The sequence below is a fragment of the Aulostomus chinensis genome, chromosome 11, assembly GCF_037954235.1.
Source record: "Aulostomus chinensis isolate RoL2024-O1b breed Wild chromosome 11, RoL_Achi_v1.0, whole genome shotgun sequence".
NCBI classification, from domain to species: Eukaryota; Metazoa; Chordata; class Actinopteri; order Syngnathiformes; family Aulostomidae; genus Aulostomus; species Aulostomus chinensis.
Genome location: NC_141330.1, coordinates 367,103 through 387,500, shown reverse-complemented (window position 1 = coordinate 387,500; position 20,398 = coordinate 367,103). Strand labels below are relative to the sequence as shown.

The 20,398-nt window shown below is 48.6% G+C and overlaps 1 protein-coding gene across 3 annotated transcripts; it reads right to left on the bottom strand.

Moving 5' to 3' along the window:
- Positions 1-4,506: 4,506 nt before the first annotated feature.
- thbs3a (thrombospondin 3a) lies at positions 4,507-19,340 on the bottom strand. Of its 3 annotated transcripts, XM_086217470.1 has the most exons (24): positions 18,674-19,012; positions 18,368-18,542; positions 17,933-18,139; positions 13,344-13,597; positions 12,037-12,139; positions 11,344-11,370; positions 11,174-11,256; positions 11,047-11,098; positions 10,826-10,974; positions 10,497-10,634; positions 10,337-10,411; positions 9,968-10,120; positions 9,766-9,876; positions 9,537-9,644; positions 9,293-9,452; positions 7,851-7,969; positions 7,722-7,774; positions 7,102-7,283; positions 6,847-7,025; positions 6,390-6,438; positions 6,111-6,307; positions 5,811-5,983; positions 4,832-4,971; positions 4,507-4,652 (listed from the first exon to the last, which is right to left on the bottom strand). In XM_086217470.1, exons 3-24 carry the CDS (start codon positions 17,949-17,951, stop codon positions 4,591-4,593), a joined length of 2,586 nt encoding a protein of 861 aa, XP_086073596.1. In that variant the 5' UTR covers positions 17,952-18,139; positions 18,368-18,542; positions 18,674-19,012; the 3' UTR covers positions 4,507-4,590. The 3 variants fall into 3 exon arrangements, with proteins under 3 accessions (XP_086073596.1, XP_086073595.1, XP_086073597.1); XM_086217469.1 differs by lacking the exon at positions 18,368-18,542 and having other exon boundaries at positions 18,898-19,340; XM_086217471.1 differs by lacking the exons at positions 17,933-18,139; positions 18,368-18,542; positions 18,674-19,012 and adding an exon at positions 13,820-13,938.
- Positions 19,341-20,398: the final 1,058 nt, after the last annotated feature.

The following is a 20,398-nucleotide window of genomic DNA, read 5'->3' as shown; positions in this document are numbered from 1 at the left end:
GACAGAGGTCTCGTCTCTGTCCTTTTGGACCTCAGTGCTGCATTTGACACCATCGACCACAGCATCCTGCTACAGAGACTAGACCATGAAACTGGGATTAAGGACCTGCCCTAAAATGGTTTAAGTCCTACTTATCAGACAGGTTTCAGTTTGTTCATGTTAATAATGACCATTCAGAGTACAGCAGAGTTACATATGGTGGACCACAGGGTTCAGTTTTAGGACCGATTCTCTTCACCCATTAGGTGACATAATCCGGAAGCACTCGATCAACTTCCACTGTTATGAGGATGACACACAACTTTACTGGTCGATGGAGCCAGACGACACAAGCCAGTTTACTAATCTGCTAGACTGCCTGAAAGACATGAAATCCTGGATGTCCTCTAACTTCTTAATGCTCAATTCAGATAAAACTGAGGTAATCATTTTTGGACCTAAACACCACAGGGACACACTCTTGAATCGGATCTCTACTCTAGATGGCATCACCCTAACTCCGAGTACAACTGCAAGGAACCTTGGGGTCATTTTTGACCAGGACCTTTCCTTCAGCTCCCACATAAATCATGTGACCAGGACCGCCTTCTTCCATCTTCGAAGTATCGCTAAGATTAGGAACATCCTTTCCCTGAGTGATGCTGAAAAACTGGTGCATGCATTTATCACTTCAAGGCTGGACCACTGCAACTCTCTCCTGTCAGGATGTCCTAAATACTCTCTAAAGAGTCTCCAGCTGGTCCAGAACGCTGCAGCCAGGGTTCTGACGGGAGTTAAGAAGAGAGAACACATCTCTCCACTTTAGCTTCTCTCCTTCCTGTAGGATCTAGAATCCACTTCAAAGTCCTTCTGCTGACTCATCAGGCTCTCAATGATGAAGCTCCATCCTATTTGAAAGAACTCATTAGTCCCTACTGTCCGACCAGAGCACTCCGCTCCCAGAATGCAGGTCTTTTAGTGATTCCCAGTATCAATAAAAACAGACTGGGAGGTAGAGCCTTTAGTTACCGGTTCCTCTACTGTGGAACCAGCATCTCTCCATGGGTCAGAGAGGCAGACACTTTAACTACGTTTAAGTCCAGGCTTAAGACCTTCCTCTATGACAGAGCCTTCAGTCAGGACTGGTTCAGGTAGCTCTGAACCGTTGATAGCTATGCTGCTACAGGCTTAGACTGCTGGGGGACACATCAGGTTACATGGAGCCCTCCCCTCCTCTCCTCTCCTCTCCTCTCCTCTTCCCTCCTCTCCTCTCCTCTCCTCTCCTCTCCTCTCCTCTCCTCTCCTCTCCTCTCCCCCTCTCTCCTCCTCTCCTCCCTGCACATTTTTGGAACTGTCACTACCACTACTTGTTGCACTTTGTAGTTTGTCCTTGGTGTCTCGCAGTCTCTCTGTGTTTCCACAGATCCACCAGAGCCCCAACCGCCGCCTGCATCGCCCCCCCCCTCTTATTCCCTACTGTTACACCGGCCTGCGCTCCCCTTCCATGAACCAGTCTACCATCCAGTCCCCCATCAAGCTGGCTTGCTCTCCCTGCCTCCCCTCCCATGAACCAGTTTACCATCCAGTCCCCCATCAAGCTGGCTTGCTCTCCCTGCCTCCCCTCCCATGAACCAGTCTACCATCCAGTCCCCCATCAAGCTGGCTTGCTCTCCCTGCCTCCCCACCCATGAACCAGTCTACCATCCAGTCCCCCATCAAGCTGGCTTGCTCTCCCTGCCTCCCCTTCCATGAACCAGTCTACCATCCAGTCCCCCATCAAGCTGGCTTGCTCTCCCTGCCTCCCCTCCCATGAACCAGTCTACCATCCAGTCCCCCATCAAGCTGGCTTGCTCTCCCTGCCTCCCCACCCATGAACCAGTCTACCATCCAGTCCCCCATCAAGCTGGCTTGCTCTCCCTGCCTCCCCTCCCATGAACCAGTCTACCATCCAGTCCCCCATCAAGCTGGCTTGCTCTCCCTGCCTCCCCTCCCATGAACCAGTCTACCATCCAGTCCCCCATCAAGCTGGCTTGCTCTCCCTGCCTCCCCACCCATGAACCAGTCTACCATCCAGTCCCCCATCAAGCTGGCTTGCTCTCCCTGCCTCCCCTTCCATGAACCAGTCTACCATCCAGTCCCCCATCAAGCTGGCTTGCTCTCCCTGCCTCCCCTCCCATGAACCAGTCTACCATCCAGTCCCCCATCAAGCTGGCTTGCTCTCCCTGCCTCCCCTTCCATGAACCAGTCCACCATCCAGTCCCCCATCAAGCTGGCTTGCTCTCCCTGCCTCCCCTTCCATGAACCAGTCTACATCCAGTCCCCCATCAAGCTGGCTTGCTCTCCCTGCCTCCCCTTCCAGAAGCTTCCTTCTTCAACTGTTATTAACATGTCCATGTTTCCTCCATGCTGTGTTATAAACTGTTTTCTTGTCTGTACCAACATCTCCTGCACGTCTGTCCCTCCTGGTGAGGGATCCTCCTCCCCTCCTCACCCTGAGGTTTCTCCCATTTTTCCCTGTTAAAGGTTTTCTATGGAGTTTCTCCTCAGTCGATGTGAGGCTCTGAGGGCAGAGGATGTTGTTATGATGCCATGAAGCCTGGAGACAAACTGGTGGGGAAAACAGGCCACAAAGAAAACTGCCTTGCCTGGCCTCTGTCCCTCTCTCTCCTCCTTTCTCTCTCCCTCTTTATCTCTGTCCCTCTCTCTCCTCCTTTCTCTCTGTCTTCCTCCATTCTCTGTCTCTGTCTCTGTCCATCAGTCTCTCCTCCTTTCTCTCTCTCTTTATCTCTGTCCCTCTCTCTCCTTCTGTCTCTGTCTCCCTCCATTCTCTGTCTCTGTCTGTCCATCAGTCTCTCCTCCTTTCTCTCTCTTTATCTCTGTCCCTCTCTCTCTTTCTGTCTCTCTGTCTCCCTCCATTCTCTGTCTTTGTCTCTGTCCATCAGTCTCTCCTCCTTTCTCTCTCTCTTTATCTCTGTCCCTCTCTCTCCTTCTGTCTCTCTGTCCTCCTCCATTCTCTGTCTTTGTCTCTGTCCCTCTCTTTCCTCCTGTCTCTCTGTCTCCCTCCATTCTCTGTCTTTGTCTCTGTCCATCAGTCTCTCCTCCTCTCTCTCTTTGTCTCTGTCCCTCTCTCTCCTTCTGTCTCTCTGTCTTCCTCCATTCTCTGTCTTTGTCTCTGTCCATCAGTCTCTCCTCCTTTCTCTCTCTTTATCTCTGTCCCTCTCTCTCCTTCTGTCTCTCTGTCTTCCTCCATTCTCTGTCTTTGTCTCTGTCCTGCTCTCCTGCTCTCTCTCCGTCCCCACTGATCCTGGATCTGCTCCACCTTCCTGCTGGTAAAGGAAGGTTCTGGTGGCTGCTGTTGCAGGATGTGCTGCTGATGGAGAATTGTTGGGTGGAGGTTCATTGAAGGAGGGAGGTGCTGGACCTGCTCTACTTGGACAGTCAGGACAGAACTTTGGTTGGGGTTTGGTGACACACACACTCACACACCTTCAACAGCAGGTTTGATGTGGTGACCTGGCTGCCTTACAGTCAGTGCAAGAAGAAGAAATCCTCCACTGACTGGCTCATTAAAGGGTCAGTGTGGCGGTTTTGGTGACATCCAGAGGTGGAGATGAAAAGTAACGCACAACTAGAAACACAAACACCAGACCAGCAAAGATTGTGGACGGCTGTTTATTTCAGTCAAGATATGTAGATTTCAAGATACACTCAAACATGTTTGTTCATGTTAACATTAGCATGCGCTGACATCATCACTGTGGTCCAATCCACAAGTGTATCTCCACAATCAAAGATCTTAATTATGAAGGAACATGGTTCTGAAATGAATAACTGGAGGAACACCAGTGAACCGGAACACGGCAGAGACGCCAATATGTCCTGCTGACAACAAGAGGGAACGGCCATCACCTGATGTTCAAGGTCAGTCAGAAACGGAGGCGAAACCCTCTTTAAGCGAGCGCATCTCCATCAGTGTCAACAAGGACAAACACAGGTGGAACACTTTCTCTGCAGGTGAGTTAAAAAAGAAACGCTGCATTCAACTTCCTGTCTGATCAGAACTCCACTCAGAAAAACAACATTTTGACAGTTGTCATGACAACAGACCTGACCAATCATGACTCCTTGCTTTGTCCAAATCACCACCATGATGTTGTTCTTTCAGCATCAGTTTGATCCATTTACAACATTAAATCACAGTCAGACCGACGGTGATGACCCACACAACACGGTAGTGATGATGTCATGACCAAGACACCGTGGCCTTCATGAGATGATGCGGTGTCGATGAAATAAAAAATGATGCAGGTTGGAGATCCATAACTGAACTTCTACTGTTAAGATGGACTGACACACTGAAGGTTGCTATTAGCAGGCGGAGCTGAAGGCTGAACAAGTGCTCCCATGGGTCGTTTGCCCTGTCCAACGTCTGTCAGGCAGCAGGGGAATGAGTCCCAGACCTTTGAACCTGTGTTCAGGTGATGTCATCCGTATTTGTCCAGACTGTTGTTCTGGTACCTGAAATCCATCTCTTTCTCTCTCTCTCTCTCTCTCTCTCACACACACACACACACACACACACACACACACACACACACACACCTGCAGTTCTCACACCTGAATGTGCATCAGAAATTGTTTGCGATGAGCCTGGAAGTCTTCAGGAATTGAGTCTGAAACCAAAGAACCAACAAAAACAGGTCAACAGCGTCAACAAGAACACTAGCGATAACAACAGCATCAAAATCCACCATGGAGACATCAATCATGAATATCGCACTGACATCAATAACATTATTGATCAAACAGATCGATCAGACGACATCTTGACAAACAGCATGAGGACTCGTACCGTCACATTTGTAACGCAGGTTTGACCAGATGATGTTTTCCTGAGAGAAGCAGAAGACACCAAGTCTGCCGCCCCTCATTGAGGTATCAATCACAACGCCGGAGTCCGCCACCATGTCCATCCCCTCGAACAGCCGCACCCTGAAGTCACGAAAACCAAACACACAAGGCAGTGAACCAAGCGCTCCTTATGTTAACTTCTGGTCCCACCAGGTAGCGAACCACACCCCTCCGGCGTGACCTCCCGCAGGTTCCAGCTCTTAGCTGAGAGGACCAACAATGATCAGCTCTGACAGCGAGTGGGAGGGACACAGTCCCTGCTACTCCTCCCACGTGTCCATGGCAGCCTCATTTGTGATGTCATCATGTGATAAATTTCATGGTGCTCTCAACCAGTTTTTCAGATGTTTCATCATATTTAGCTTCAAATCACTATTTGGTGTTGGGCAGGTCGTCCTTGTGTGATGTCACACATTCATCGCTACACGAACAAAGCACACACACAAACACAAAGAACGAACACGCGCTTGGCTATCACAACATGTCCTTGAGACGTCTGTTCACAGAGATGCAGCAAGGAGAAATGGCGAGGACTGATAACAACGTAGAGGCCGCCATAAACCCTCGCCCTCGCTACCACCCATCATGCCACTGTGCTGAACCAGTGTTTGAGTTCTGTCCGGGGAATCGTGAAGGCGTGAATCGTTGTCGAGTTCTCTTCTCTCTCATCTGCATATCAACAGTTGCCGGGTGACGCTGGCCAGGATTTCAGTCACCATGGAGACCAGAACAAAAGGACTAGAGGACACAGGCCACAGAGACGCTTCAGAGGGGAAAGAATGTAGTAAAGAAACAAGGAGAGGAGGCACAGTACGGAATGGTACAGCCTGGTACTACACGGGCACACTGGGACCTGGGAAGGTGTCTATATGCTGTCTAGCGTGTGCTTCGACCAGCCTGCGGGTCCGATTCAGTCTTACCTGATGTAGCCCACCTGCGGCCGGTGACTGAGCTGCCAGCGGTACGAGGTTTTGTCCTTCCAGCCAACGTTCCGTGGGTCCTTCCAGAGAAGCGTCACCTCTCCAGGTGTATCTCCAGTGTGCCACAGAGCGTTCCTCAGAAACTCTCCTGGTCCGGTCCGTGACTTGACCGCCTGCAGAGCCCATAAAGACTGCTGTTTGTTTATCCACTATCTTGTTTCTACAGTCTGGACAGAATCGAACCGCCCGCCACAAACTCTGACAGACACAACAGAGATGTGGATGTGAGAACAGCAGAACCTTGAGCTGCAGGGCGGGTGTGGCCATGGCTCGGAAGGGCAGCGACTGCCAATACGTCTGCTCCGTCTGCTTCCACATGACCACGTAGAAGCTGGAAGAATCCTGGTAGCCAAATATGAAGCCAGCATAGTCGTCGTCAGACACCGTGTTGACGTGGAACGTCCCCTCGAAGTCAACGCCGTTGAACGCTGTATAGCCTGCAGGAAAAGAGGGAAGGACAAAATAGCTCGACATGCAAACAGCTCCACCAATGAAAAAGAGGAAGAGAAGAGGACATACCAACGGCGAGACCTGGGTCACTGTTCATGGTCTGGACAATCTCCATCCCCTGCACACAAACACACCCTCACATCAGTAGTGGTTCATCTCCATCTCTGGATAAGGCCACACCCTGACAAGATGGAGGACAACCCCTCCTGAGCTGGTATGACTGGATGGGACAGATGTTAGAGGAACCTGCTACCAGTGTGTTAGAAATGCTTATTAGAATTTTGTTAGCATTTCCCTTTTGCATTATGTTAGCTAGTTAGCAGTATGTAAGCAGCATTTTAACAGCATTTTCACATTTAGATGGCAGTTCATGTTAGCAGCTCCCACTACCAGTGCGTTGCAGCATTTTAGCATTTCAAATTAGCACCATGCTAGCATTGTGTTGGAACCATGGACTTGACCCAACTTCAACTCTTCTGCATCCTCCTCAGAAGCTCAAATCTTACATCACTGATTAGATGTTCACCTGATTCAGCACCACCCAGTTGGGGTCAATCTGGGCGTCGCCCTCTGGGTCCAGAATGACTGTCTGATAGGCTCGAAAGTCTGTCTGAGTGACCTCAGCGCTCTCAGGACACACGTCGATCGAATCCATGACAGCGTCGTTATCAAAGTCATTCTCACAGACATCTCCGACACCATTCACTGAGGACAGACATGTAGAGGTGAGACAGGTAGGCCACACAGACAAACAGACAGATGTACGGCATTATCGCATTACTGTCTGAGTCTTTCTGGTTCGGGTTGATAATGAGTCTGCAGTTGTCGTGGTCATCGAGGATGCCGTCATTGTCATCGTCGTGGTCACAATCATCTCCAAGGCCATCGTTGTCAGAGTCCAACTGGGAGCTGTTGGGGATGTCGGGACAGTTGTCTCTGCTGTCCTGGAGACCGTCTCCATCCCTAAAGACATGAAGGAGACGTCCATCAACATCTCTTCACTCTCAAACATCAGCTCTCAACGCGTTTATCTACATGTTCTTGATGTATTTCTTATGTGATGACACCGCAGGGACACTCACTTCCCAACTTCATGATACACGGCCGAGCGGTCAGCAGCAAGACAACGGCACATCAGCGGCATGTGAGCAGTTCATGCTAGCACCCCAACAGTAGCATTCTAGCAGCATATTGGCAGCTTCTGTTAGCAGGTTTTGTTAGCAGCTACAGTCAACACCCTGTTAGCAGCATGTTAATGTGTTTGCGGATGAACACACAATTGTTCTGGGTGTGAAAACCAAAGAGACTTGTTTTTTCCAACAAACTTGCCAGGTTCTGACAGGTGAACAATTTGTCTGTGGGGTTTTGGGGGGGTGTCAGATGTGTGTATGTGTGCTTTACGTGTCCTGGTTGGTGTCGCAAATGTCTCCCACCAGGTCATTGTCAACATCAGTCTGAAAGACAAAGAAGACATTCAGGAAATCACCTTTGACCTGGTTACATCACCGATCCAGGAGTGAGTGTGTGCACCTGCATGGGGTTGCTGAATTCAGGACAGCTGTCACAAGCGTCTCCAACTCCATCTCTGTCTCTGTCCGTCTGCATAGGGTTAGGAACTTTGGGACAATTGTCCAGGACGTTTGGAATCCCTACATGTGCATGCGTGCGCACGCGCACACACACACACACACACACACACACACACATACACACAAACACACACACACACACACACACACACACATGCAGACACACAGACACAGACACGCACACACACAGACACGCAAACACACACAGACACACGCACACACAGACACATACACAGACACACACACACAGGCACACACACATGCACACACACACACACACAGAAACGCAAACACACACACAGACACACACACACAGACACACTCACACAAGCACACACAGACACACACACAGACACACGCACACACACAAAAGCACACACACATAGACACACACACACACACAGACACACACACACACAGACACACACACACACAGACACACACACACACACACACAGTGTTGAGCTGATTCATCTCAGAGCATTAGAACACAATGGTGGACCGAGGAGTGTCCTGTTTCCAGCTCGTCCAGCCTCTCTGGGACATCTCAGACCCGTTCACCCCTGGTACTGAGCTCGGTCCGGAGAGATCCGATCACCAGTGAGCAGCCTTCATACCAGCTGTGCGTCCTGAGATCTGATCACCGAAGCCACGTTCAGCAGTGGTCTGGACCACGTGTGGCCACATTCCTTCATTAGTGTGAACGTACATGTCCCCAATGCATCCTGGGACACATCAAAGAGAGGAAACCCCGCCGCTGAGTGGGGGGACGGCAGCTCGTATGACAGCGTGTGATGGTGTGAACAGCTCATGGAGGGAAACTACTGCCGCTGCATCAAACATCTCTGGTGGTTCGGTTGGTCAGGGACAAGCATCTTGAGTCGACTCTCTCCTGCTTTAATCTCTGATAAACGTGAGACAAGTAACGCCGGCTGCTGCTGCGCTCTCTTATCAAGTCTGATGTCTCTCGACCATCAGCTGATCTCTCTCTCTCCCAGCTCACCACCTGACATCATCCAAAACAAGAGTGTAATTCCTTCAGGACTAAGAATATCAGCGACAGACTGAGGGGATGAGTCGATCTACACAGCAACAAATAAAGGGGTTTCCTCCCTGCAGGCTGTGGTTGCTGCCTGGCCAGGTAAAAACTGTGGCGACTAAACACGCTGAGTCAGCAATGATACATGATGGTGATTTAAAGTGCAGTCATAATCTGGTTCACCTTCATGTTCCTCCTCTGTTATTCACACATAAACAGACACACTGTTGTGACCTCATGCGTCTTTCTAATCAACAAATGAGCGACCACCCGCAGAGTGACATGATTGCGGCGTCTGATAAACAACAGTGAGATGGCGATGAAGGCGCTCAAAGGTCTCCTACCGTCCCCATCGATGTCCTGGTCACAGGCGTCTCCCTGGCCGTTGCTGTCAGTGTCCTTCTGGTCGCTGTTGGGGACGTTAGGACAGTTATCACAGGCATCACCGAACGAGTCGCTGTCCGAGTTCTGCTGGTCTTTGTTGGCGACCAGACGGCAGTTGTCCTAAAACAGGGGACATGACAACTTGACAGGTTGACTGAACACACACACACACACACACACACACACACACACACACTATCTAACCTCCACGTTTTTGATGCCGTCTCCGTCTGCATCCTCGTCACACTGATCTCCAATTCCATCATTGTCGGCATCCTCCTGTCCTGAGTTTGGGGTGAAGACACAGTTGTCCTGGTGGACACAAACCCAGTCAATCAATCCATCAATCAATCCACCAATCAATCACATGTCAAACTGATGTGCCGTCTCACTGAAATCAGAATGAATGAAGGTTGAGGGTGAAGTGTCTCACCTGTTTGCAGTGTTTGTTGTTGTCCATGCAAGGCAGTGAGCGATCCGGGTAACCGTCGATGTCCGTGTCCACGCCACATGTGTTGCCGTTACCCGCCCAGCCTACGTTACACTGAGCATGTGCACATACATATGTTCAACACGCATGCGCATCAAGACGAGTGCTAGCTGGCGGAGCATCGATATGGCGTTCACAGACTCACCCTGCAATAAACTTCTCCATTCCTCTCCATGGTGCAGTGGGCATTGGTGTCACAGGGATCAAAGGTCAACGCAGCACACGACCTCCTGGGGAAGCACCCCGCAGTTTGGTTACCGAGGAAACCAGGTTTGCAGCCACCACATTTGAAGGAGCCCTGGGAGATGGAAAGACAGGTTTGAGTGCAATGACATCATTTCCATGTCATGTAATGGAGCACAGGGCAAGCAGGCAGATGGAGGTCATCTTCATGGAAACCAGTCAGAAAACTGGTCACTGGTCACAGACAAACGCTAGAAAAACCCTTGACATGGGCCACAACTGGAAATCCTCAGCCCAGGGGGGCCCAATTTGAGCGATGGCATGAACTCACCACTGTGTTGATGCAGACGGAGTTGTGCACGCAGGCGTCTGGTAGGTCGATACACTCGTCGATATCCACACACTCCTGAAGCACACGCATGGTGACATATATGATAAGTGTGTGTGTGTGTGTGTTTGTATATGCATGTGTGTGCAAGTGTGTGTGAGACCTGCTTGTGTGTCTTGGCGTAGTCCAGCCCACTACCGGTCAACGGCGCCCCCCATAGGCCCGGAGGACATGGCTGGCAGCTGAAGGCGCCCAGAGTGTTGACGCAGGCGTCCGGAGAGAAACAGGGCTGCAGCTCACACTGCAGACACACGGGACGGCCACTGTTAGCATGAGCATTAGCATACCGCCACTCGCACCGCCACGCTGTAATTCAGACAATCGCTGAGGGCTCAAATGTCGTCATAATTCTGTTCTTCATGCTGCTTTGCCATGGAAGCGATTGACGACTATCGTCAGTTAACGATGCTGATGATGTCACGCAGCAGTCACCTCGTCGATGTCGTGACAGTGCGTTCCGTTGCCGGTGGTTCCAGGTGGGCACGGTCCGCAGGTGTATCCAGGGTAGTGCTGGCTCTCTGTGCACATGGAGCCCTTGTAGCAGGGGTTTGGCGAGCAGCGAGAGCGCGGCTCGTGGAAGCCTGACGACAGACAGACCAATGTCCTCAATCAGGTCCTCGGATGCTAGAATGACCATGAAGCTTCTGACTCACCGCACACCTGACACTCCAGGATGGTGTTCCTGATCAGAGACATCTCCTTCACCTGCAGCGAAACACACACCATTGGACACCTGTTTGTCTCACCTGTCTGTTTTACCTGTCTGCCAATCTGTCTCACCTGCTCTCGTATGTCCTGTCTCAGCTCTCCCAGGATCTGGTTGAAGATGATTAGTTGACCAATCAGAGCCTTGGTGTGATCACCTGACAGGCAGCAAGGGGGCCAAGCGTCACTGATTTGATCAGCTAATTATTGCTTATCATTGATCAGGACATTGGATGGAGACTCACCCAAGATGGAGTTGACTTCACCGCTCACTGAAACACAAACGACTCGTCAATATTAGCACGAGTCGCTCAGTCGTCATCAAAACCGTCAACGCCACTCACGTCCTAATCAACACGTCCAAGTCTTTATTTTCAAAGGTCATCTGACGGCCACGATAAGCTGACACTGTGTATCAGTAAAGTCTGACATCATTTGACTTGAGTGGCTGAAGCTGGTCTGAGATCTGTTTGTAGCTGATCAGGGAAAATCCCCAGAAAAATGAAGAAACTGAATTTCATTTTTGTTGTTTTGTTTCACAAAAAATAGCACAAGTCTTACTCATCGCCAACAATAATAATAATATTACTTGATATAATAATTGATATTAATAATAATGATATATAGTGAATGTCCGTATGGGTCAATATTCTTTCCATCATACTTAAGTACGTTCAGCAAAAACCACTGGAGGCATCGACAGTGGTTGTCATGGTGATTGTTGTAATTTCAGGTGCATAAAACTGCAAATCAATAAGAAAACAAGTCCCGTAGCAGCTGATGACATCGTTACCTGTGAGGCCACACCAGCCTGTCACATGACTGACCCTGGATCAGGTTCTAATGTTGACATTACAGGAACCCCAAACTCAGATGGTTTCATTGTGTGTGTGATTTGCTGTGGCCGCAGCGCCGCCTGCTGGTGTGATGATTCAGACCTGAATTGAAGGATGACGAGTCCTCTTGAAAGGGACAGTCAGTGAGAGCGCCGGCTTTAGCAACGCTACCCCCCAGAGCAAGTCGGAGGGAGTCCACCGCCCCCTGACATACAGGAAGCAGAGAAACACTCAACCGTCATGTGATCTTACGGCTTCAACAGTGATGGTCGTCAGTTCAGGGAATGAAGAGTAAATTATGACGTTACTCCACATCCTCAATGCAACAACTTTCACGACACCAACAAACCAATCAGATGATTTAACATCATAAGTAGCCTCCACTGTCACATGTTAGAAAACATATGATTTCATGACACACATTTATGACTGAATAAGCATGGTAATAAATATCTTCGCAAAAATACAACAGAAAATGGTTCTTGCATCAAAATGAATGCAATTACTTTGAGTGAAAAAAAGTAAAAAGTTTCTGAAGTGACATCATGTCGTCACATCATGTGTGCTTCACATGAGTAGAAACAGGAAAGTAGACATTTTAATTTAACAATGCAACAACAGTCTGGAGATGTTCACTGCTACTAAACAGTGAGCTGATGTGACAGCAGCTAACTTAACACTGTAGATGATAACTTCATGTTAGAGCAGCTAGCAGTTAGCTTAACACTGTAGATGATAACTTCATGTTAGAGCAGCTAGCAGCTAGCTTAACACTGTAGATGATAACTTCATGTTAGAGCAGCTAGCAGCTAGCTTAACACTGTAGATGATAACTTCATGTTAGAGCAGCTAGCAGTTAGCTTAACACTGTAGATGATAACTTCATGTTAGAGCAGCTAGCAGCTAGCTTAACACTGTAGATGATAACTTCATGTTAGAGCAGCTAGCAGTTAGCTTAACACTGTAGATGATAACTTCATGTTAGAGCAGCTAGCAGCTAGCTTAACACTGTAGATGATAACTTCATGTTAGAGCAGGTAGCTTAACATTGTGGATGTTAGCCTAGTTTGCTCAGCCCCACTCGGAGGACCCCTACACACAGGTATGCGCTGAGGTGTGCAGGCTGACCACACACCACGTCAAGCACAACTCAAATGCCGACTCTCCAGCCGACCCCAGTGATGTTGCCACGCCCATGTTGTGTGTCACAGAAGGACCCTGAGTGTTCGGTTGCAAGCTCATTGATTTAAAACAGTTGATGTTCTTTGAGATACTAGCTGTATGTTTTGGCTTCAGAGCGTAAGAACTGGAGCATCCATGTCACTCGCTGGTCAGCTCCAATTGACTGTGACATCATTATTTAAAGCACATGTCAGGCTGGCACACATGTCTGAAGGTCAGTTGCTCACCTGGAGGCGAGCATATGCCTTTTGTCCGTGTCTGATCTCCACCAACTCTGCCTCTCGGGGTAGATGAACCAGCGGTGGCAGGCCCTGGCTGGAGTCGGCCAGACGGCAGTTGACGTAGAGTTCCATGCTCATGGTGTCACGCTGGAGGCCGGCGAGGCGCAGGATGATGGAGTGACTACGGCCATCTGCTAGGTTGGCGTTCTGCAGGTTGGCGGTGTGAACCTTCCCATCAGCTCGGACAAAACGTACCAGAACTGGAGGAGAACACAAAGAACTGGTGGGTGACCTGGACATGGACTTGTTTCCTACATGTGTGGTTATGAAAGAACAGTTGGTCAAAGGTCCCAAGACGATTTAGGAGGATGTTAAAGTCACATGGTCACACAGAAATGCTACAACAATGTAAATGAATGATGTAGAATTACACCTGAGCCATGGATTGGGGGGGGGGGGGCAGAGCCTCAGGGCTCCACTACCTGGCTGCAGTGTGCGAGGAGAGCAGAGGCGGACCGCAGTCCTGGGAAATCACCCAGTGAAACAAGAACGGGGAGGGAAAGCAGCAGATGAGCTCCCGACGCCTCAGGAGGAGTTCAAGTTCATAGTTGAGTGAAGGAGTCTGAAGCTGTGAGAGCTGATGGGAACGATCCGGCCACGAGGAGGCGAAGACAACACCCGTCTCTGGAAACAGAGACGGAACCAAGCCTGGGACACGAAGCTGGAGAACAAACTCACCGTTGACTCACCTTAGTCGTTTCTCTAAATTCTACCTGTTTATCTTTAACTGTGTTTCCTTATTTGGACTTCCTTTACCAAAGAAAGTGATTGCCACTTTCTCAAGTCTTTCATTAGGACACAGCAGGTAACAGATAACAGATTCTTGAACTTCAGCTCTTACAGAGACAATATGGCTGAACCGCATGTTCTGGACACTCAGGTGAAGAGAGGAGCTGAGCTGTCAACTGATCACCATCTGGTGGTGAGTTGGATCAGGTGGCAGGGGAAGACGCCATGCAGACCTGGTAGGCCCAAACACGTAGTGAGGGTTTGCTGGGAACGCCTGTCGGAAGAACCTGTCAGGATGATCTTCAACTCCCACCTCCGGCAGAGCTTTGACCGCATTCCAGGGGCAGTGGGGGACATTGAGTCAGAATGGGCCATGTTCTGCTGAGGTGGCTGTTGTGAGCACGTTTGACACGTCTCAGCAACATTGCGTGGACATCGGCGGCGGTGCCTTTGGAGTGGCAGGCCGGGGTGGTGGCGCCCCCCATCTTTGAGAAAGGGGACCAGAGGGTGTGTTCCAACTATCAGGGGATCACACTCCTCAGCCTCCCTGGTAAGGTCTATGCCAGGGTACTGGAGAGGAGGGTCAGGCGATAGTCCAACCTCAGATCCAGGAGGAGCAGTGTGGTTTCCTTCTGGCCGTGGAACCGTGGATCAGCTCTTCACCCCCGCTAGGGTGCTGGAGGGGGCATGGGAGTTTGCCCAACCAGTCCACGTGTGTTTTGTGGACTTGGAGAAGGCTTACGACCGTGTTCCCAGGGGAATCCTGTGGGGGGTACTCCAGGAGTATGGGGTGGATGGCCCCTTACCAAGGGCCGTTCAGTCTCTCTACCAGAGGAGTGAGAGTCTGGTCTGCGTTGCCGGCAGTAAGTCGGACTTCCCAGTGAGGATTGGACTCCGCCAAGGCTGCCCTTTGTCTCCGGTTCTGTTCATAACTTTTTGGGTTCTTATGTTGAAAAACCTACTTAAAGCTTATCATTTATTTTTAAAGCTCTTCAATTTTGCACTTGATGTTTCCTTTCCCTTGATTACCAAGAAATACAAATATAATTCCTCTGAGGGAAAACCACAGATATAATTGAGTTAAAGAAACTCTCCCGCAAATAAAATAAACTTCATAGGAAATTCATATCAAACCCTCCCCCATTAACATTGAAACCTAAACTTACAGGAAATGCAAAGATCACTTCACAGCTTTCGTAAAGAAAACAAAGAAAAAAATTCTACTCATCAATTTACTGAGGCTACAAATGACATGACAATAACCTCATCACAAGTCTGTATGTTGTATATTGTTCATCACTTTGTTTTCATATCGATTCTATAGTTATATATTTTCTCTGCAATGGAAAGCCTACACCTTAGCTTTTCGTTGTACTCGTTACAATGACAATAAAGTGAATCTGAATCAGCCACTTAATGCACCGAAACAACTCTCCGTCAACTGTTCCCATGGAGATAAATGACAAGGACATTCTCTCTAACCCAAATGATACTGCTAATGGCTTCAATGACTTTTTTGCAAATATTGGCCTTAAACTGGCATCCAACATCAAGCAATCTGATATAAATCCGTGTATCATGATTAAGGGCCAGAATTCTCCATTCCAAACGCTTGATCCCCAACCCTACAGGAAGTCTGTGGTATCATCACGACATTAAAGAACTCAGCCCAATGACAAGATGGCCTTAAAAGTGTCCTCATTAAAGCGACCATAGACGTCATCATCCAACTCCTTACTCACATCCTCTCTTTATCGCTTCAATCTGGAATCACCCCCATGATTTAAAGATCGCAAAAGTTATCCCAACATTCAAATCAGCAGATCTAAGAAATTCAGCAATTAATTCTGCCCTGCATATCTAAAATTCTGGAAAAGCTAATCTACTCTCGACTCTCTAATCATTTGTCGGCTCACTATATATTATACAAACACCAACATGGCTTTTGCAAAAAAAATACTCCACTGAGCATGGCCTATTACAGCTTGTGAATTATATCTCATCGGCTCTGGACAACAGGAAATTTGCTCTTGGAGTCTTCCTGGACTTGAGCAAAGCTTTTGACACGGTCAGGCATTATATCCTTACTGCCAAACTCAAAGATACGGAGTGGAGAATGCAGCCCTGAGTTGGTCGAGGAATTATCTCATCAACAGAGAACAATGTGTACCTTAATTGTTATTCTTCTAAAAAAAATCAAAGATTTTGCATGGTGTTCCCCAAGGATCAACCCTGGGTCCTTTGTTATTTCTAATCGATATCAATGACATGGCCATATCATGGAGAAATCTCCGTCCAGTACGGTTTGGGGATGACACTAAACTCTTAGCTTCACACCAAGATTTCAGCTCATTGATCAAAAACGTTAATGATGAATTATCTACTGTAGAGAAATGGATTCAACTGAACAAGCTGTCTCTCAACGGGAAAAAAAAGAAACTTTGTGCTCTTTTGCAAGACCAATAAATTCTATCCTTAAGAGCAAGCTAAGATCGATATCAACAACGCCAAAATTGTACTCGTTCAACAAACCACATTCGTAGGGGTCAACAGTGGCAGTGGTCTAAAGTGGTCTAACCATGTTGGCCCAGTCTCCCAAAGGTCAGCCAAGATGCTTGGTTTATTGAGGAACGTTTGTCACTTAATTCACTCTTCAGCTCATCGAACCTTGTACCATAGTTTTGTGTCTCCTTTTATCAATCACTGTAATATCGTCTGGGCGGCGGCGTTTCCCCCCCGACCTCAGAAAATTACAACTCATACAGAGGAAGTTTCTGCGACTGATATCTCACTCCAGTAGATATGCCCCTTTTTGAACAAAATAACTTACTTCCTATTGATAAAGTGAATACAAACAAAATGTTTACTTGTCCATAAATTCATTTATAGGTAACAAGATCTTCTGGTCACTTCCTAGAACATCTCTATTTCCACATCAGACATACAAACATACCATCGCAGCAACAACCAGCGTCCACCATGCGCGCCAGCGTCAGGCACCAGGTTAATATTCCCTTTAGAGGCCCGAAGCTTTGGAGGGAACTGAGCCCACGGCTGAGCTCTGTTACATCATAGCCTGCATTTCAAAAGCATCTGAGCAAACTTGTACTTTCTACCTGAAAGTCCTCTTCCAGAGACCTTCTGACATCTCCCTTTGATGGATTTAGTCTTTCTTCTGTTTTGCTACTGACCCTAACAATCTTGCTTTCAACGCTTCTTTCTTGTGGATCCAACATGACTTTTACGTTCAGCATGCCCTGCACGTCAGGAGTGTCACGACACGCTGAGGGCTGGACCTCCGTACAAGCCTGCGCAGGCTTCACGCCCACCTTGCACCGATTGGTAATTTGTGCTGAAAAAAATCAATGAGTAAAAAAATAAATAACAGACGGCCGATCACAGTTGGCTTGCATTGTATTTTATGGTGAATATTGAGCTGAAGTTTAGAGGAATAAAATAAAATTCCAAATTAAATCCTCCCGTCCCTCAGAGAAGTTACAGTTCCTTTCCCAAACCTTTGAGCCCTTTTTGGAATCACAGCGAAAGCGGATCGATCAGTGGTGATGATGTCATCAAGGCGGCTGTAAATGTGTTTCATGTCTGAAGCGCCGTGCAAACTTGTTTTTTGAAAGGTGCTCTACAAATTTGTTTCTTGTTGTTATTACTTTTATGATAACAATCATCTCAGTTGAGGACTTGATGAGTGACATCACTGAGTTTAAATGATCCCACGCCACTCAGAATTGTAAAGGTCGTGACCTTTAATTATTGCAAGGATCAGGACAGAATAAAGTTTGAATGGATACCTTTATTGATCTTCCCCATGACAGCGATCTCCAGGTACTTCCTGTTGTCCTGTTTGCTGTAGAGCCCGAGCAAGACTCCGCCCAGCTTCGCTGGCAGCCGAAATGTCGACACTATGTAAATGTCACTGAGCGCGCTCAGACTGCCTGCCAGCTTCTCCACCGCCGCCAGGCTCTGCTTCGAGTCCTGAAGACTCAACACATCAATCACTGAAGACGAAGAGACAGACAGATGTCACCATGGTAACAGGTGGTGTTGACAGGGCTGGATGATAACTGGCAGTTACCATGGTAACACAAACATGAGGGTCAATCAATCTACAATATAATCTCCAGGCTTTTATTGTGAAAGTTGAGGTGGTTTAAGGGCATATTTTTGGACCTTGTGAAACACCACAGAGGAAGAACAACATGGCAGCTGATAATCAGTCCACTCACGTCTTCCGTCCTGCTGCTGATCATCCACAGGAAGTACAACCTTTCCGTCCAATCTGAGTTTGTCAAATGGCTGCTGAAGTCCTCATCCAATGAAACTCGGGCAGAACAAGTCACCGCCGCCTCAGTTTAACCATAATCACCTGCCTCTGCTAGCAGCCCTTAATGTGTCAGCTGACTTTGATTGACAGGTGAAACACACAACTGTTATTAGTCTGAACATCTCAGATGAGCGATTTCTGTCAAATCAGCTTTTTCAATAAAGTTTCCTTTAAAAACAGTTGGAAATGAGCGTGGATCGAAGTTTACCTGAACCTTCTATCACGTATTGTTTATTGATGAGCTGTCAATCATTTCATGTTGCTAAATGTCTTTGTTTTGCTGGAAATTCAAGAATCAGACAAGCCGGTGCGACTGAAGGTTCCTGATCGATTATTGATCGGGTGGTCGCAGCTTCACACATTTCAACGGAAACAAATTCGAGTGACGTCATATTTCACGTCAATGAGTCTTCAGCAAGTTAACTTCATTACCTTGAACATCCGGAACCGCCGCCGCAAGTCCAACAGACATGACTGACAGCAGAACCGGGACCAGGACCCCCGAGCCCATCTGATCCCGACCACCAGTGCAAAGCGAAGCCGAACGGAGGGACTCGAGCGACGGAGACCCGGGAAGAAGCGCTGGATCCTTGATGACACGCCGGGACCGGAGGACTCACGGAGGAGACCGGAGGAGAAACTGAGCTTCACGAGCGCAGCTGGAAACTGCAGCTGGCGCGCGCAGCGACGGAGGAGCGCGCGACTGGAGCGGGAAGACGTGAAGATGAAAGAAGGCGCTTTATGACGTCAGCCACTCTGGGAAAGTGACTTTTAACAAAAACACACATTTGCGTTCAATTAAAGTCACAGTTGCTTGAACAGCGAACACCAGTGACGTATGCAAATAATTGGGAGGCGGGGCTTGAGACAAAGCCCCCCACTCCAAAAGTGACACTCCCCTTTACGCTGTTTTCGTCAGCTGACCTGATGAAGTCCATCAGTGTTTGGGAGCTTCAGTGTGACCAGGAACCTTCATCACACGCGTGACGCGCGAGCACATGCACGCCACACGCCTGCTGTTAAAAACTGTTTTCGTGTCTCAGCTGACTAACATGTTTGTTTACAGTCCTTAAATATCAAAGGTCACGACCTCATCCAGATGCAGGTTGTGCACACGTGGGATCGGCCACCATCTTGCCAGGGTGAAGAGAAGTTTCAGCTTCAGCTACTTATGTCTCTGCATAGGCCACACCCACCAGGGGAGACACCAACCAATCAAAGGACAAGACTCTTCACGGGGGCTGTTTTAAATAGGCAGAACTTTAAATGGCTCCTTTCAGAAGAGCTCAACAGAATCCAGTGGTTCAGTCCCTGCTTCAGAAACGTTGAAACCCTCGAACGTCCTCTGGAGTTCCCAGCAGCAGGTCAGAGGTCAGCAGCTGGTCTGCATTCAGCTTTTGTTTGGGCCTCCATTCACACCGGCAGCGGCCCACCAGAGGGTCCCGAGCCACACCATGAATCTTTGTGAGGACATCTGGTCCAGTTCTGACCTCATCCAGGGTCAGCGCAGACAAACTTTATGAACACGTGACATGCAGACAGTCCAGTCAACCACAAAACACTTTCAAAAAAACGTTGTAAATGTAGATGAGACTACAGCTGAACGTAGTTCTGTGGACATGTACACAGAGGGGGGCGGGTTCCTGTGACCCCCGGGGTCTCTGGGTAACGTCGGTGCCGAACTAAAGCTTATTGTGCAGCAGAGACGGATGGCGTCAGTCGGGAGACCAGATCCAAAATGGAATAAACCCAGTGGAAGCGTTTGCTGCGGTTCCTCACCACTGTTTGTTTCTGGTTCCACAGCGTTGCCATGGAAACCTTCCTTAACAGCAGGTGGGGGGGCACCCTGCAGTTTGACCTCCGCCTCTTCTGTTGAGGAATAAAACTGAAAGAATTCAGCTCTGCAAAATGCTTCCAGACACACACACACACT

Coding starts and splice junctions, on each gene's coding strand:
- thbs3a (XM_086217469.1), bottom strand. CDS start 18,976: ATGGGCTCGGGGGTCCTGGTCCCGGTTCTGCTGTCAGTCATGTCTGTT. Junction 9,877..9,967: donor ATGGAGAAGTTTATTGCAGG/GTGAGTCTGTGA, acceptor GCACATGCTCAG/TGTAACGTAGGCTGGGCGGG. Junction 4,972..5,810: donor CCGCAGGTGGGCTACATCAG/GTAAGACTGAAT, acceptor TCGTGACTTCAG/GGTGCGGCTGTTCGAGGGGA.